Source organism: Salmo trutta, chromosome 15, assembly GCF_901001165.1.
Source record: "Salmo trutta chromosome 15, fSalTru1.1, whole genome shotgun sequence".
Classification (NCBI taxonomy): Eukaryota; Metazoa; Chordata; class Actinopteri; order Salmoniformes; family Salmonidae; genus Salmo; species Salmo trutta.
The window spans coordinates 39,666,428-39,684,147 of record NC_042971.1 but is presented as its reverse complement, the minus strand read 5'-3'; the positions used below and the strand labels follow the sequence as shown (position 1 = coordinate 39,684,147).

General features: G+C 42.6%; 1 protein-coding gene across 1 annotated transcript; it reads right to left on the bottom strand.

The window, feature by feature from the left end:
* Positions 1–8,600: 8,600 nt before the first annotated feature.
* LOC115149008 (protein CWC15 homolog) lies at positions 8,601–13,525 on the bottom strand. Its single transcript, XM_029691445.1, has 7 exons — positions 13,416–13,525; positions 12,667–12,808; positions 12,381–12,493; positions 12,100–12,191; positions 11,881–11,991; positions 10,032–10,174; positions 8,601–9,947 (listed from the first exon to the last, which is right to left on the bottom strand). The coding sequence occupies exons 2-7, from the start codon at positions 12,795–12,797 to the stop codon at positions 9,818–9,820; spliced, it is 720 nt and encodes a 239-aa protein (XP_029547305.1). The 5' UTR covers positions 12,798–12,808; positions 13,416–13,525; the 3' UTR covers positions 8,601–9,817.
* Between the last annotated feature and the right edge of the window lie 4,195 nt (positions 13,526–17,720).

Genomic DNA, 17,720 nt, shown 5'->3' with positions numbered 1-17,720 from the left:
GTTGTTGAAGTAGAAGTCCTGGGAGTGCATTCTGACGAAGAACAGCAAAGGTAATCCAATTTTTCTAATAGTAATTCTGAGTTTAGTGAGCCCCAAACTTGGTGGGTGTCAAATTAGCTAGCCGTGATGGCCGAGCTATGTACTCAGAATATTGTAAAATGTGCTTTCGCCGAAAAGCTATTTTAAAATCTGACACCGCAATTGCATAAAGGAGTTCTGTATCTATAATTCTTAAAATAATTGTTATGTATTTTGTCAACATTTATCATGAGTAATTTAGTAAATTCACCGGAAGTTTTTGGTGGGTATGCTAGTTCTGAACATCACATGCTAATGTAAAAAGCAGTTTTTTGATATAAATACAAACTTGATTGAACAAAACATGCATGTATTGTATAACATAATGTCCTAGGAGTGTCATCTGATGAAGATCATCAAAGGTTAGTGCTGCATTTAGCTGTGGTTTTGTTTTTTGTGACATATATGCTTGCTTTGAAAATGGCTGTGTGATTATTTTTGTCAGGGTACTCTCCTGACATAATGTAATGTTTTGCTTTCGCTGTAAAGCCTTTTTGAAATTGGACAATGTGGTTAGATAAAGGAGAGTCCTTAAAATGCAGGGTTCCCCAACTTTCGGGCCGGGTGTTTTTTTTGGCCTGTAAGACTGTAAAAACACCAGGAAATCTGCTCCAAAATATTTTAATTTTGGAAATCTGTTCCCAAGTTTTCCCATACATAAAAGAGACACGTGATAAAAGCAAGGTTTACAATTATTGTTTTAGTCAAATATTATATCTGTTTGAGCTTCTTGCAGTCTACAAATTATTTGTAATTATGTTCCGGCCCCCCAACCATCCGCTCAAGGAAGAATTGGCCCGTGGCTGAATCTAGTTGATGATATCTGAACACAGGAGGTTGGTGGCACCTTAATTGGGGAGAATTGGCTCGTGGTAATGGCTGGAGCGGAATAGGAGGAATGGTATCAAATACATCAAACACATGGTTTCCATTCGCTCTGTTCCAGATATTATTATGAGCCGTCCTCCCCTCAGCAGCCTCCACTGTCCCTGAACTAATGTAAGAGTATTTATTCAACCTTAAAATTAGTAACACATCCATGGAATGGACACATTGAGGTTACTGTAACTACAAATGTGTTATTTAATCATCATAGAAATCGTGCATGTTCAAGGAAGCATTGATATTTTCACCATTGCTATAATAATCTGCGCAGAATCTCAATGAAACCTCAACTACAATCCAGGTCATTTGGTTATGCTATTTAATAAATCACAGTGATAACACATTAAGTTGTTTGTATAAATACAAAATATCTGACATTGTTTTCCCATTTGAATTTTGTTTTGCTTTTAAATGGTTGAAAGTGTAGTGATAACACATTGGGAATTCAACAAACTTCTGGCTGGCTAGGTGGAAATCTCATTGATCAATGGCTCAACCAAATATTATAATGTCCACGTTGAACTGCCGTGGTGTGCATAGTGGAATGTTTCAGACAGACCATCTGTACCCAAAACTAATATCACAAACCTTTGGTTGTGTGGCAATAAACACATGTATATTCAGATCTATCAGGCTGGCAGTAACAGCAGACGGTTATCTGTTATTAGTAATAAAGTAATTAGTGGAAGTGCTAGCAAGCTGATTGGTGATTAATCTACCTGATCAGAACACTACCTCAGCCCAGCCCACTTACAATATAACAAATACAACATATATGCCATTTTATCAGACATTTTTCTGCAAAATAACTTAGTCATGTATGCATTCATTTTACATATGGGTGGCGCCGGGAATTGAACCAACAATCCTGACGTTCTAAATGCCATGCTCTATTATACAGAGTGATTAACCAGCTTTCCATTACTTTGACTAATGTCAGATAACAGAGTGAGTCTGATGTTATTGCCAGTGACTCTGCACCCAGACCAGAGGAGAGCCCTCTGGTTCAGAAGTGAAGCAGTTTGAATGAATGGGAGCTGCTGTGTAAACCAAGGTCTGGCCATGATGACTTGACAATATTTCAGTGTGAAAAAGAAAGCTCAATCTCCAAAACAGTTTGGTACATAATGATACAATCACTCAGACTGTTCCCCCATTGGTAGACTAGATGTGGAGGGGTAAATTCCCTTTTAATTACAGTAATTCCAGAGAGGAATATCCTCACAGAAAAGAATGAGAGAATTGCAGATTTTAAATGTGGGTTCATTTCAGGCTTGATCTGAGAGCCATGTCCCAAACATATCAACAGGGATCTGTAGTTTTCTATCGCTTTCCCTCATTCAATTTCCGATAATTATGTTAACTTAAGTATCTTTATTGAACCCTGGAAAGTTTTAAGTTCCTCAGCGTACACATCACAGACAAACTGAAATGATCCACCCACACAGATATTGTGGTGAAGAAGGCCTCTTCAACCTCAGGAGGCTGAAGAAATTTGTCTTGTCACCTAAAACCCTCACAAACCTTTACAGATTCACAATTGAGAGCATCCTGTCGGGCTGTGTCACCGCCTGGTACGGCAACTGCACCTCTCACAACCGCAAGGCTTTCCAGAGGGTAGTGAGGTCTGCACAACGCATCACCGGGGGCATACTACCTACCCTCCAGGACACCTACAGCATCCGATGTCACAGGAAGGCCAAAAAGATCCTCAAGGACAATAACCACCCGAGCAACTGCCTGTTCACCCTGCTACCATCCAGAAGGCAAGGTCAGTACAGGTGCATCAAAGCTGGGAACGAGAGACTGAAAAACAGCTTCTATCTCAAGGTCATCAGACTGTTAAACAGCCATCACTAACACAGAGGCTGCTTCCTACATACAGACTTGAAATCATTGGCCACTTTAATAAATGGATCACTAGTCACTTTAATAATGCCACTTTAATTATATTTACATATCTTGCATTACTCATCTCATATGTATATACTGTATTTTATACCATCTATTGCATCTTGCCTATGCTGCTATATCATTGCTCATCCATATATTTAGATGTACATATTCTTATTCCATCCCTTTACTTAGATTTGAGTGTATTAGGTAGTTGTTGTGGAATTGTTAGATTACTGTTAGATTTACTGCACGGAACAAGAAGCACAAGCATTACGCTACACTAGCAATAACATCTGCTAACCATGTGTATGTTACCAATAAAATTTGATTAGATTTAGACACAGAGCTTACTATGCCCTCTAGAGGTAGGATGGTACAATGACACACTTTAATATTTATATATTTTTTTTACATTTACAGGGAGTCAATGCTGAGACCAAGATATTTTTCCTGGTGAGCCCTGTATACCACCACAATACACATCCAAATACAAGAAACACATTAAACTACAAATTCATATACACATTAAAATACACTTTATTATACACAACAATACACAAAAAGCTAAACGCAATCATAAAAAACAGACACATTCTTCAATAAAAAGGTCCCCTTACAGCCATCTGAATTGCCCTAGAGGTACGAATTCCTATTTTTTAAGTGCATTGTAGATCATTCCACACACAAGGCGCAAGGAAACCGACCTAACTCTCTAGACACCAAAGGAGTCTCCAGAGTTAACCAATCCTGTGAACAGGTTTGATAACTTGTCATTGTAAATCTTAACAGTGAGGTTTGTGGAGCAGGGCTTGTAAACAAAAAGAGTGTAAGAATGTGATCTATGTCACTTCAAAGAGGTCCAGCCAACCTTTTGGTAAAGAATACAGTGATGAGTAATAATACTGTTTTCTGTGATAAAACTAAAGGCGCTATGAAAAACGGCATCAAGGTGTTTAAGAGTAGAGTTAGCTGCACTTTGATGAATACACTGAACAAAAATATAAATGCAACATACAACATTTTCAATGATTTTACTGAGTTACAGTTTATATAAGGAAATCAGTCAATTTAAATAAACTCATTAGGCCCTAATATATGGATTTCAAATGACTGGGAATACGGATATGCATCTGTATACCTTAAAAAAATATATAATGATTTTTTTTTAAGTAAGAGTGTGGATCAGAAAACAAGTCCGTACCTGGTGTGACCAGCATTTGCCAAATGCAGCGTGACACATCTCCTTCGCATGATCAGGCTGTTGATTGTGGCCTGTTGGGTCCCTGTTGGGTCCCATTCCGGTTGGGTATTGGCAGGAACTGAAAAACGCTGTCGTACATGTTAAACCAGAGCATCCCAAACCTGTTCAATGGGTGACATGTCTGGTGAGTGTACAGGCCATGGAAGAACTGGGACATTTTCAGCTCCAGGAATTGTGTACAGATCTTTGCGACATGGGGCCATGCATTATCATTCTGAAACATGAGGTGATGGCGGCGGATGAATGGCACGACAATGGGCCTCAGGATCTCGTCACGGTATCTTTGTGCATTCAAATTGCCATCGATATAATACAATTGTGTTCGTTGTCCATATCTTATGCCTGCCCATACTATAACGCCACCGCCACCATGGTGCACTCTGTTCACAACGTTGACATCAGCAAACCACTCGCCCACACGACGCCATACATGTGGTCTGCGGTTGTGAGGCCAGTTGCATGTACTGACAAATTCTCTAAAATGATGTTGGAGGCGGCTTATGGTAGAGAAATGAACATAAAATGTTCTGGCAACGGCTCTTGTGGACATTCTTTCAGTCAGCTGCCAATGCATGCCAATTTTCACGCTCCCTCAACTTGAGACATTTGTGGCATTGTATTGTGTGACGACAACTGCACATTTTAGTCGCTATTTATTGTCCCCAGCACAAGGTGCACCTGTGTAATGATCATGCTGTTTAATCAGTTTCTTGATATGCCTCACGTGTCAGGTGGATGGATTATCTTGGCAAATGAGAAATGCTCACTAATAAAGATGTAAACAAATTTCTGCACACAATTTGAGAGAAATACAATGTTTGTGGGTATGGAACATTTCTGGGATCTTTTATTTCAGCTCATGAAACATGGGACCAGCACTTTAAATGTTGTTTATATCTTGTTCAGTGTACATATCACTTTGCAAGCCAGCATAATGTGACTTGTTGAAGTCCACAAGAGTGGAAATTGATGAATGCAACAACCATGTCAACCATGGCTAGGTTTCCATCCAATTGGTGACAGATTTTCATGCTAATATAAAAAAAATCTGCATTAAAAACAATAACTATGCAGAGCTGAGATTGAGCGGAGAATGTTGTATGCAAAGCCAGGCACACAAAAGAGCCCTGGAAAGGCCTATGACAAATTGTAGCCAGAAGGACTACTGTACCCTTAAGGGATGGCAAGTAGTGAATAGTCAACTGTCTGATTGTCTGAAAATAGAAGCTGGCTTTCAGTCTCTCGGTCCCAGCTTTGTTGCACCTGTACTGTCTCCACCTTCAGGCCGTGGTTCAGTTGGCTGATGTCCTTGTTGTGGATGTGATGATGTTAGATAGAAGCTGGCTTTCAGTCTCTCTTTCTTGTTTTTTGTGTGATGTGCCAGAATGTATTTGAATAGTAGCTGCTACATTAGGGTACTGTGGTCATAGAGGGTACAGGATACTGAGTTGGAGAGATTTCACCTTCAGTCTGGCCAGTGGAGGGTTTCAATCCAAAGCATGGAATCCCTTTCCTTTTTTAATACTGAAGCACTTAGCTTACAGATAAATGGAATGTCTGGAAAAGACTGGCTCTTTAATGAGTGGACCTTAGCAATAACCATTGTAGGAAAAACTCATAACTTCCAGCAAATTGAGCATTTTAATAGAACACTTTTATTTTTTATTTTTTTTACATTGCTCCTACCTAGAATTGGATTCTATGCAAATAAATTTGACGTAGTGGTGATTGTCTTTCTTAGCTTTTGTTTCATCAAAACAAAAATTACAATTTGAGAAACCTATCTTAATTTCCTGGCTTAATTTTGACAGTGCCAAGTAGAATGTCAGAGAATTAGATGGTTGCTGATGCTGAGTAACATTTCAATTACATCCTTATTTAGTCAGTCTAAATTCTGGTAGTTGACAGGCTGAACCATATCATTATTTTAACAAGATCTGAAATATACAGGCACTTTGAACAAAGTGAGATCAAAGAGGGATCAATGGTCCAGTTGATGCTGTGAATGGGAGTGTGAATAACCCTTGTTCAGCTCAGGTCAGCCTCTTGCTATTGCAGCTTGCTCATCTCATACAGTATTCCTTTTTTTACAGCAGCAAATCACTATGGCCCTGATTCCAACCTGAGTTAAGCGCGTGGTCCAGCGAACTACCAAGTGGAAAAATAATTGACTTTTTTCCGACAGAAATAACACCATTGTCCATGCACTGTAATTTGCAACGCTATTGATAAGAGCTAGGTAAATGAGTAATCTGTTTGGGTAAGGGAATTGTAAATATAAATGACACTTGTCTCTCCTCGCCCCAACCTGGGCTTGAACCAGGGACCCTCTGCACACAGACAACAGTCACCCTCGAAGCATCGTTATCCATCGCGCCACAAAATCCTCGGCCCTTGCAGAGCAAGGGGAACAACTACTTCAGGTCTCAGAGCGAGTGAAGTCACCCGATCGAAACGCTATTAGCGTGCACCACCGCTAACTAACTAGCCATTTCACATCGATTACACCAATATGCAGAATAAACATTTTACAGCCTTTTAACTTGTAGGGATGGGCACTCTCAAATGTTGTAATTACAGGCTACCCCAACTTTCTAAATACCACGATCAGTCTCGACCCTCAGTAGGCCTAATAACAACACATATTCAACTGCCAATTTACTGTTAGTTCCCTTCAGTTGGTATAGCCTAGATTATCATTCCATTCCATTGTTTTGTTTACCTTCATTTGCTTCCTTTGTGAACTCCATCACGGACGTGTGGTTGTTGCGAGGGATCATTAGTCATATTTAATGAAATTGTTATGGAGCAGAGCACAGACCAAGACCGAACAGTTTGAACCCGACACTTGGCTATGTCATCACATAGTTCCATGGCTAGTGCAGGCAATAGATGAGGGTATGGCCTGCTATTGTACACTATTCTCCCTATTATAAATTGTATATACATTACCTTGGGTTAAACATGACCATTTTCTGAATGACTCAAACCACCACGAGGACTACATCGTAACAGTGGACTACTACAGCAGATAATTCGAACTCGACAAGCTTCACAGCACCACATCTGCAGCTGTGATACACAAGCTGAAAGCAGCCTTTGCCAGGCATGGCATTGTAGAGACTTTAATATCTGACAATGGGCCCTGTTATAAATCAAATGAGTTTGAATCCTTCACAAAAGCATGGGAGTTCACACATGTCACCACAAGCCCACATTACCCTCAAAGTAATGGCCTTGCTGAAAAATCTGTGCAGATTGCTAAATCACTCATGGACAAAGCAAAAGCAGACAAGAGAGACCCCTACCTCAGTCTCCTTGAATACCGCAACACTCCAGTTGACAACTTCAAATCACCAGCCCAGCTGTTGATGAGCCGCAGACTTCGCTCAACCCTTCCCAGCACCAACCAGCAGCTGCAACCTGAGGTCGTCAGCTACAAGGAAATGCATGAAAAACGTGCACAGAGACAACAACAACAAAAGCGATACTATGACAGGTCAGCTAGACCACTGCCACCACTGATCGACGGTGAGTCAGTTAGAATCCAGGAGCATGGCCTCTGGAAACCAGCAGTCGTCATCCAGCCAGCTGACACTGAACGTTCATATCACGTCCGCACAGCAGAAGGAGCAGTGTACCGCCACAATCGTCATCACCTACTGAACACAAAAGAACAACACACTGATGAGATGAACTGTTCCCCTGAAAGAGAACATGATGGACTAAACACACACACAGCACAACATACACCACACTTACCTGAAACACCACAAGAACTGATGACTGACACAGAAGCATGCTCAGCATCATATCGTACAAGGTCAGGAAGAGAGGTCAAGCCCAGAGCTGTCCTCGACCTGTGAAATGTCAAAGGGTGTAGGCGTATCGCTGCCCTAAAAGAGTTCCAGACTGTAAACGTGTTATTGAAAGTTCCCTTGAAATGCTTTGCTATTGTATTTGTTTGAAATGTTAAGATGTCATTTCTACAGGGAAAGCTGAGTTGCTGAGAATCCCTTGTTTGCATAATCACAGTCTTTCACAAGCAGACGCAGCTCAGTCCCAAACTGTTCAAAAGACTCGCTAGCTCCCTGTACTTTCTCATGGAATTTGTACCTAGCGAAAATTTTATTAGTCTTCGGCACAACATATGCTTCAAAACGATCGTAGTATGTTTTCAGTAACTTTGATTAAGCCTCGGTAAGTGTCCATGTGTTGTAAATATCTCCCCCTTTTTCACCGATCCAGAGGAGCAGGTAGCTGCATTTTTCCTCTTCTCCTCTTGCCTTCAGAGGACCCGTGAACATCAGCTCCACATGCTGTTTGTACTTACGCCATGCATCGGGTAAGTTTGTAGACTCCCAGTCCATTCGAGGTGAAGGAACTCCAGAAAAATCCATCTTTTAAGACCATTTACTCTGACACCATGTCTTGTTTTGTACGCTTTGTACAAAATAATAAAACGCAGAACTACATGATGTTTCTTAACATAACTCTTTAACTAGCTACAATTGCATGATCGCCTATCTCCAACCACGATCCACTGGCCATGACCTAACCGTCTGGGTGGTCTTAACCAATCACCGCACAGTAGGATACGGCGGTAAAATGCATCCAATTATAATTCGGTATGTATTCACATATGAATATTACACACATCTGCAGAGCTAAATGTTTGCCTTTATCACCATGAGGAAAATAACATCTGGCAAGCTTAAATTCAAACGAGAGAAGACATTCAGTGGGAACAGCTTAGCTCATCAAAGCAGACAAAAAAACAGATACTTATTCATCCTTCCACATTTCTCTGCCACACTGAGTAGTGTGATGCGTCATGATGATTATGGCTGGACTCATTCACCAAAGGAAAGGGAGCACTGCCGCAACCTCGCTCTCCAACCAAGGTGCATGAACTGAAGAGCAAACTAAAGTAAAGGGGAGATTTCGCAACTTTGAGGACAATGGAAGTTACAACATTACAAGTAAAACCAGTGTTTCGGCTTTTGGCCATTGCATTAGTTTTACTTAACTTCCATTGTCCGTTAAAGAGTTACTGAATCTCCCGTCTAATTCAGTGGACTCATTCACCAGTGTGTGTGTACCTCCTCTTGATGCTGAAGGCAGTCAGTCGGGGTGGGTTGCAGCTGACAGTAAGTATAACCAACACTTCACTTAAAATAAACATCCTCTGCAGAAAGGTTTAACCTCATCTCAATTAAAAGGCATGAGTCATAAAGGTAATGTGCCACATAGGCTTTCAATGACCACAAAATAAGCCCCCAAAAGATAAAAGGAGAGAAAAGGCATGATGTGGAGCTTGCCATTGCAGAATTATAACTCCTGTGCACAAAGCTAAAACAATGACAAAACCATAAAAGCCCTCTCACAGACAGGTTTTATTTATTGTTTTTATTAACGTCGCTTAAAAAAAGGCTAAAAGCAAAATAACAAAACTTTGACGATGTCACAATTGCAACCATTCCTTTCAAGGGTAGAAAATGCTGTTAACACTAAACAAAATTAGTTAATCTGTTTATGTCAAGCATTAGATTCATTAATATACAGAGGATTCGGTGCGTGGGGGTCCCTCCATTCTTCAGGTTCATTCAATGTTTTCAGACGAATCCCTATCAGTCAGTGATGTACTGGAAACAGAGCCGAGTGAAATGAAACGCCTTCAAAGCAGAGTTGTAAGTTCTACTTCACATATTTCTCCATGAATTTCTTGTGGAACTCGGAGCGCAGAGTGTCGTTGACAAAGCGTTTCTCCCTGCGTGCCTCATCCACTCCCTTTGCACAGTTCTTGAACACTACATCATCGTCCCACCTTAGAGAGAAAGAGACAGGAGAGGATATAAAACAACTGTCATCCACAGCGATGCCCCAGGCAGTTGTGTTTGTGTGCGTTTACCTCCTCTTGACACTGAAGGCAGTCGGGGTGGGGACCATCTGTTGCTGCTGCTGCTGCTGCTGTCCTGCCAGGTTGAGCAGAGGATTCCCACTCAGGATGTTCTCCATGCGGATCCTCTCCTCCTCAGCTTTCTGCTCACGCTCCTGGTACAGGACACAAAACGTGGACAGAGAGGACCAGGTGCTAAGCTCTCATTGTTGCTAAGATCAATACTTTAGCCACTTTCTGATTGGCCTTGATAAAAGGCTCAAATAGTTGCTTGCAAGCATCTCAAAAATCAACAAAAAAGGTAGACATGTTTAAAGGACCAGTCCTGAATTGAAACAAATGTAACCACTCTGAAATTCATAGACAGAGCTATAGATGCAAGGACTGACAATCCAATATATCAACATTAGTTTCATGCATGTTTTGAGGCATTTACTCCAATCTTATATTTTGGGTTCTGATGGGGTTTGACAGTTGAATCAACATGTATATATCCAAGTCAGAAAATGTCTGACCAGGATTATACACTACAATGACGAAAGTATATGGACACCCCTTCAAATTAGTGGATTCGGCTATTTCAGCCATACCCATTGCTGACAGCTGTATAAAATCGAACACACAGCCATGCAATCGCCATAGACAACCATTGGCAGTAGAACAACCTTACTGAAGAGCTCAGTGACTTTCAACGCGGCCCCGTCAAATTTCTGCCCTGGTCAACTAAGTGCTGTTATTGTGAAGTGAAAACATCTAGGAGCAACAACAGCTCAGCCGTGAAGTGGTAGGCCGCACAAGCTCACAGAACGGGACCAGTGAGTGCTAAAGCGTGTAGCACATAAAAATAGTCTGTCCTCTGTTGCAACACTCACTAACAAGTTCCAAACTGCCTCTGGAAGCAACGTCAGCGCAATAACTATTTGTCAGGAGCTTCATGAAATGGGTTTCCATGGCCGAGCAGCCAAGCCTAAGATCACCATGCGCAATGCCAAGCGTCGACTGGAGTGGTGTAAAGCTCGCTGCCATTGGACTCTGGAGCAGTGGAAATGCGTTCTCTGCAGTGGTGAATCACGCTTCGCCATCGAAGTCCGACGGCCGAATCTGGGTTTGGCAGATGCCAGGGGAACACTACCTGCCGAAATGCATAGTGCCAACTGTAAAATTTGGTGGAGGAGGAATAATGGTCTGGAGCAATTTTTTTTTTTGTGGTTCAGGCTAGGCCCATTAGTTCCAGTGAAGGGAAATCTTAACGCTACAGCATACAATGACATTATAGACTATTCTGTGCTTCCAACTTTGTGGCAACAGTTTTGGGAATACCCTTTCCTGTGTCAGCATGACAATGCCCTGATGCACAAAGCGAGGTCCATACAGAAATAGTTTGTCGAGATCGGTGTGGAAGAACTTGACTACCTGCACAGAGCCCTGACCTCAACTCCATTGAACACCTTTGGGATGATTTGGAACGCCGACTTAGAGCCAGGCCTAATCACCCAACATCAGTGCCTAACCTCACTAATGCTCTTGTGGCTGAATGGAAGCAAGTCCCCGCAGCAAGGTCCCAACATCTAGTGTAAAGCCTTCCCAGAAGAGTGGAGGCTGTTATAGCAGCAAAGGGGTGGACCAACTCCATATTAATGCCCATGTTTTTGGAATTAGATGTTCAGCTAGCAGGTGACCACATACTTTTCAAACAAAACAACCCATTCATTTAGCAGGTCAATTGAGCCCTATTCTCTTCTACTACTCAGCAATACCAGAGAAAGCCATTTGCACTTGGCTGGACTCAACTGGCACGACTGTGACCTTGCAGCTATTGATTATCTTCTAGCGACTCGTATCTCTGCATTGGCGGCCTTACCTTGCGTTCCTGCTCCTCAGCCCGCTCCTTCTTGATCTTCTCCAGTTCAGCCAGCAGAGCTGCAGTGTCATCATCATCACTGTCCTCAGAGTCATCATCTTCCTCATCATCCTACACCCAAAAACATAAAACAATAAAAGGTTAGAGGCTGAGCTTTCAAAAAAAAAAAAAAAAAAAGCAGACTTTAATGTGACAGGTGGATGAACATGTGGCACCTACGTCAGTGAGGGGGTCATCTGCATCCAGGTTGGCAGCAGGGATCTGATCTAGTCTGGGCCTCTTTGAGGACGAGGATGAAGATGTGGTGTGTTCTGAAAATTAAAAAGAGAAACCACAATTTCAATGATACTTGCTTGAGATGAAAGCCCCTGCACCTTTGGGCATAATGGTATGTCAGATGCTAAATCCTCTTGATCTTCTTTACACACAGCAGACAATATTTTACATTCAGTTCAATCTTTACCTCAGGTCTGAGATTATGTGTATGCCTGGATACCCACCTCTTGGTCCCCTCTCTCTGGTCTTCTCCCGGACAGCAACACGCTCCCTCTCCTCCAGCTCTCTGCGGAAGTCACGGGCACGCACCTCCTCGGGGGCATCCTGGGTGGGCTGTCTGAGGGGATGAGACAGGGACACAGTGAGACATCACTTTATCTTCAACCAGAGGGACCTGTTCCCAACTACTGGTGCAGTGCAGTGCAGCACTAAGCCATATGGTATGGGGAAAGACTGATGCCAAGATGTCAAAGCACAACAAGTATAGGTTTTGTTACTTGTGTCACTCACCTGTATTTGATCTTTGTGTGACCAGGCAGATCTCGGCTTGAGTACTGTTTGGACAAGGCACTGAGATCGCCCTCTCCCTTCCCTCTCCCTCCTCTCGCTGGCTCAAACGTTGGTCTCGCGGCTGTTGTCATTTTTGGTAGCTCTAAAAATAAAAAACCCAAGGAAACATAGCTAGCTAGCGAGAACATAAAGGGCAACACATACATAGCTAACGTTAATCAGCTATTAACACATCAAATCCCTTGACGTCTTTTAATGTCACGTTAACATAACTCAATACGTATTTAGTTAGCTAACTCGCCATGATGAAACAATCAAACGGTGGACGTCTGAGATACAGAGTAGTTGGCGAGAAACGTTAGCTAGCTAGTAGTACTGTACTTAATCAACACAGACATCTAGGCTAGCTAGTTATATGGCTAGCTAACCAACCGACACAGCTAGTTAGTAAAGCAAATTTAGTAACGATTTCAGCATTGCGTGGAATTTAGTACAAACTTGGTATTGATTATTGCTGTGCAAACACCAGCACACTCGTCTACGCTAGGTAGTAAGTTATGTGTACCGGGGTTGTTCGCTAGCAAGCTGGCTGCCAGCTAACGTTAGCTTTACTATCTTTTCAGCGAGAAAAATAACAGTCATACAGTAACCAAAGCTACAAGTTTACTAAAATATAACTATATTTCAAAATGTTTTTTTTAAAACAACTAGCTAGCAAGCTAATATGGAATAATTTCGAGGAAATGTACCTTTTTCCTCACACTATGAGGAAGAGAAAGGCCCTTTAGATGTAAACAGTGACGTCACGCCGTCCTTCTTCTTCTGTGGGTTTTATGGCGGACTGCAACCCAAAAAGGTGTATTGCCGCCACCAACTGGACGGGTTGAAACGTGACGTTACGCCGTATGCGATTTTTCCTTTCGTAGGATAGCCGGAGGCAAAGGCATTATCATTAATGACTTATGACGGGTGATTGGTGAGCCTTCTTGGGTGTGTGACGTCTCACAGATGCACTTTTACCTTTCTACAAACTGTCCGTATGTTGCTTTTTGTGCTTTCAAGAAACTGGGAACAAAAAACGAGGCCAAATCATGATGTCAATGATCTTCAAATCGGAATGTACGAGCTGTAGAATGATGGCTGAGTTTCCAACTTCGAATTCCGAGTTGGATGACCATTCAAAACGATTTTTCCCATTCTGAGCTTTTTTGTATATCTTTTTTTGAGTTCCCCAGTTATCTTGAATGCACTGAAGTCGGACATTTCTGAGGTCCCAGTTGTTTTGAACGTTTTTAACTCTGCATTTTTTAACCGAGGTGCAATCTGAATGAGATGGCTGCCAATATAGAGTACCACAGTATGAGTCATAATTCCCATAAAACCTAGCGGTCAAACAGGGAAATGGTTCCAATCGTTTTTCCACCATTCATTTTTCCCATAGTGGATTTTAGAAGCACTTAAAATAGTAAGATGGCGATGACAGATATGGCAGCTCTGCTTCTAGCTCCTAAGCAACTTTGCAGTATATATTTTTTGTGTGTGTGTTATTCTTACATTATTAGCCCAGAATTGTTTTTGTGTAACTACATACAGCCGGAAAGAACTTTTGGATATCAGAGCAGCGGTAACTCACCAGCATTACAACCAGGAATATGACTTTCCCGAATTGGAGCCTTCGTTCGTAGACCCCAGGGCAATTTAATTTATTCCAGAGGCTGCTCCAAAACACAGCCGGCGGAGAAGAGGTATTCGGATTGGATTTCTAGTCCGACTCAGGAAAAGTGCACACCATCCACCAGCATGTACTCGGAAGGTCCACTTCCAAGTATATTACTCGCTAATGTTCACCTCGTGTAAAGTAGACGAGGTCAGGGCAAGGATCTCCTTCCAGAGAAGCATCAGGGATTGTAACATACTCTGTTTCACGGAAACATGGCTCTCTCGGGATATACAGTCCCTGTCCATACAGCCAGCTGGGTTCTCAGTACATCGCGCAGACAGGAATAAAGAACTCTCCGGGAAGAAGAAAGGCAGTAGTGTATGTTTCATGATTAACTACTCATGGTGTGATTGTGATAACGTACAGGAACTCAAGTCCTTTTGTTCACCATACCTAGAATACCTCACAATCAAATGCCGACCGTATTACCACCCAAGGGAAGCCGATACCACGATGGCCCTCAAAGAACTACACTAGACTTTATGCAAACTGGAAACCACATATCCTGAGGCCACATTTATTGTAGCTGGGGATTTTAATGAAGCAAATTTTGGGAAAACGCTACCGAAGTTCTACCAACACATTGACTGTAGTACTCGCACTGGTAAAACATTGGACCACTGCTACTAATCTTTTCGAAATGCCTTCAAGGCCCTCCCCCGCCCTCCCTTAGGCAAATCTTATCAAGACTCCATTTTGCTCCTTCCTTCCTATAGGCAGAAACTCAAACAGGAAGTACCTGTGCTAAGATCTATTCAACGCTGGTCTGACCAATCGGAATCCATCAAGATTGTTTTGATCACACGGACTGGGATATGTTCCAGGTAGCCTCTGAGAATAACATAGACGAATACGCAGATACGGTGACTAAGTTCATCAGGAAGTGTATAGGAGATGTTGCAACCACTGTGACTATTAAAACCTACCCAAACCAGAAGCTGTGGATAGATGGCAGCATTCGCGCAAAACTGAAAACGCGAACCACCGCATTTAACCATTCCAAGGTGACTAGGAATATGGCCGAATACAAACAGTGTAGTTATTCCCTCCGTAAGAAAATGAAACAGGCAAAACGTCAGTACAGAGACAAAGTGGTGTCGCAATTCAACGGCTCAGACACGAGACGTATGTGGCAGGGTCTACAGACAATCACGGACTACAAAGGGAAAGCCAGCCCCATTGCGGACATCAATGTCTTGATTCCGGACAAGCTAAACACGTTCTTTGCCCGCTTTGAGGATAACACAGTGCCACCGACGCAGCCCGCTACCAAGGGCTGTGGACTTCTTCTCCGTTGCCGACGCAAGACATTAAAGCTTGTTAACCCGCGCAAGGCTGCCGGCCCAGACAGCATTCCTAGCCGCGTCCTCAAGAGTATGCGCAAACCAGCTGGCTGGAGTGTTTACGGACCTATTCAATCTCTCCCTATCCCAGTCTGCTGTCCCCACTTGCTTCAAGATGTCCACCATTGTTCCTGTACCCAAGAAAGCAAAGGTAACTGAACTAAATTACTATCGCCAAATAGCACTTACTTCTGTCATCATAAAGTGCTTTGAAAGGCTAGTTAAGGATCATATCACCTCTACCTTACCTGACACCCTATACCCACTTCAATTTGCTTACCGCCCCAATAGATCCACAGGTGATGCAATCACCATCACACTGCCCTATCCCATCTGGACAAGAGGAATTCCTATGTAAGAATGCTGTTCATTGACTATAGCTCAGCATTCAACACCATAGTACCCTCCAAGCTCATCATTAAGCTCGGGGCCCTGGGTCTGAACCCTGCCTTGTGTAACTGGGTGCTGGACCTCCTGACGTGCCGCCCCCAGGGGGTGAAGGTAGGAAGCAACACCTCCACTTCGATGATCCTCAACACAGAGCCCCACAAGGGTGCGTGCTCAGCCCCCTCCTGTACTTCCTGTTCACCCATGACTGCATGGCCACGCACGCCTCCAACTCAATCATCAAGTTTGCAGACGACACAACAGTAGTAGGCCTGATTACGAGACAGCCTACACAGGGAGGAGGTGAGGGCCCTGGTAGAGTTGTGCCAGGAAAATAACCTCTCACTCAACGCCAACAAAACGAAGGAGCTGATCGTGGACTTCAGGAAACAGCAGAGGGAGCACGCCCGTATCCACATCGACGGGACCGCAGTGGAGAAGGTGGAAAGCTTCAAGTTCCTCCATCAAGGACATCAACCACCCGAGCCACGGCCTATTCACCCCGCTATCATCCAGAAGGCGAGGTCAGTTCAGGTGCATCAAAGCTGGGACCGAGAGACTGAAAAAACAGCTTCTATCTCAAGGTCATCAGACTGTTAAATAGCCATCACTAACTGGCTTCCACCCAGTTACGCAACCCTGCACCTTAGAAGCTGCCGCCCTAATATACATAGACTTGGAATCGCTGGCCACTTTAATAGGGGAAGACCAGTCACTTTAATAATGTTTAAATCATGTTCACATACAGCTTTACTCATCGCATATGTATATTTTGAATTCTATTCTACTGTATTTTAGTCAATGCCACTCCGACATTGCTCAATCTAATATTTAGATATTTCTCATATTTCCATTTACTTGTAGATGTATGTGTATTATTGTGAATTGTTTTTAGATACTACTGCACTGTTAGATACTACTGCACTGTTAGGAGCTAGGAACACAAGCATTTCACTACACCCGCAATAACATCTGCTAAGTATGTGTATGTGATCAATAAAATTTGATTTGATAAGGGCTGTGTATCATGTAGGCTTACCCTGGCGTGACGTTTTGTATAATTCTGTCTAGGACTAGGTGACTTTTAGCAATATATTTGCCTGTATTTACCCCCCCCCCCCCCCCCCCCCCAAAATGAAATGCTAATTAGCTGCTAATGTGGCTAACATAAATAACTACAAATACCATGATGATCTGGACAAGTCTACCGAATCGGCAAAGGTAAGAATCTCTGGATTAACTAGCTAATGTTAGCTAAATGTAGTAATGAATAAATTGCCAACATTTCTTTAAATGGACAATTCTGTGAACTGTCTTGTGCAAGTTTTAAAATGACACTAACTGTTAGCAAAAGTATCAGCTAGAGATGACTTGCAGGAGCTTACAGGGATTTGTAGTTTTGCATGATGACTCGAAGTGGAATCGTGTATATTTTTTGCGTTTCTGCCGTCCAGAGTGAGTGAACGTGTGCCACACGATTGGCGTCAAGAACTGTGACTTGCTTTCCTCTCCGGAAAGCAGGGCAACATTGAAAGGAGTGATAACTGGAGTGGCGTTAAGTGTTGAGGAGGATAAATTGAGAAGTGTGCAGAAGGACATGATAC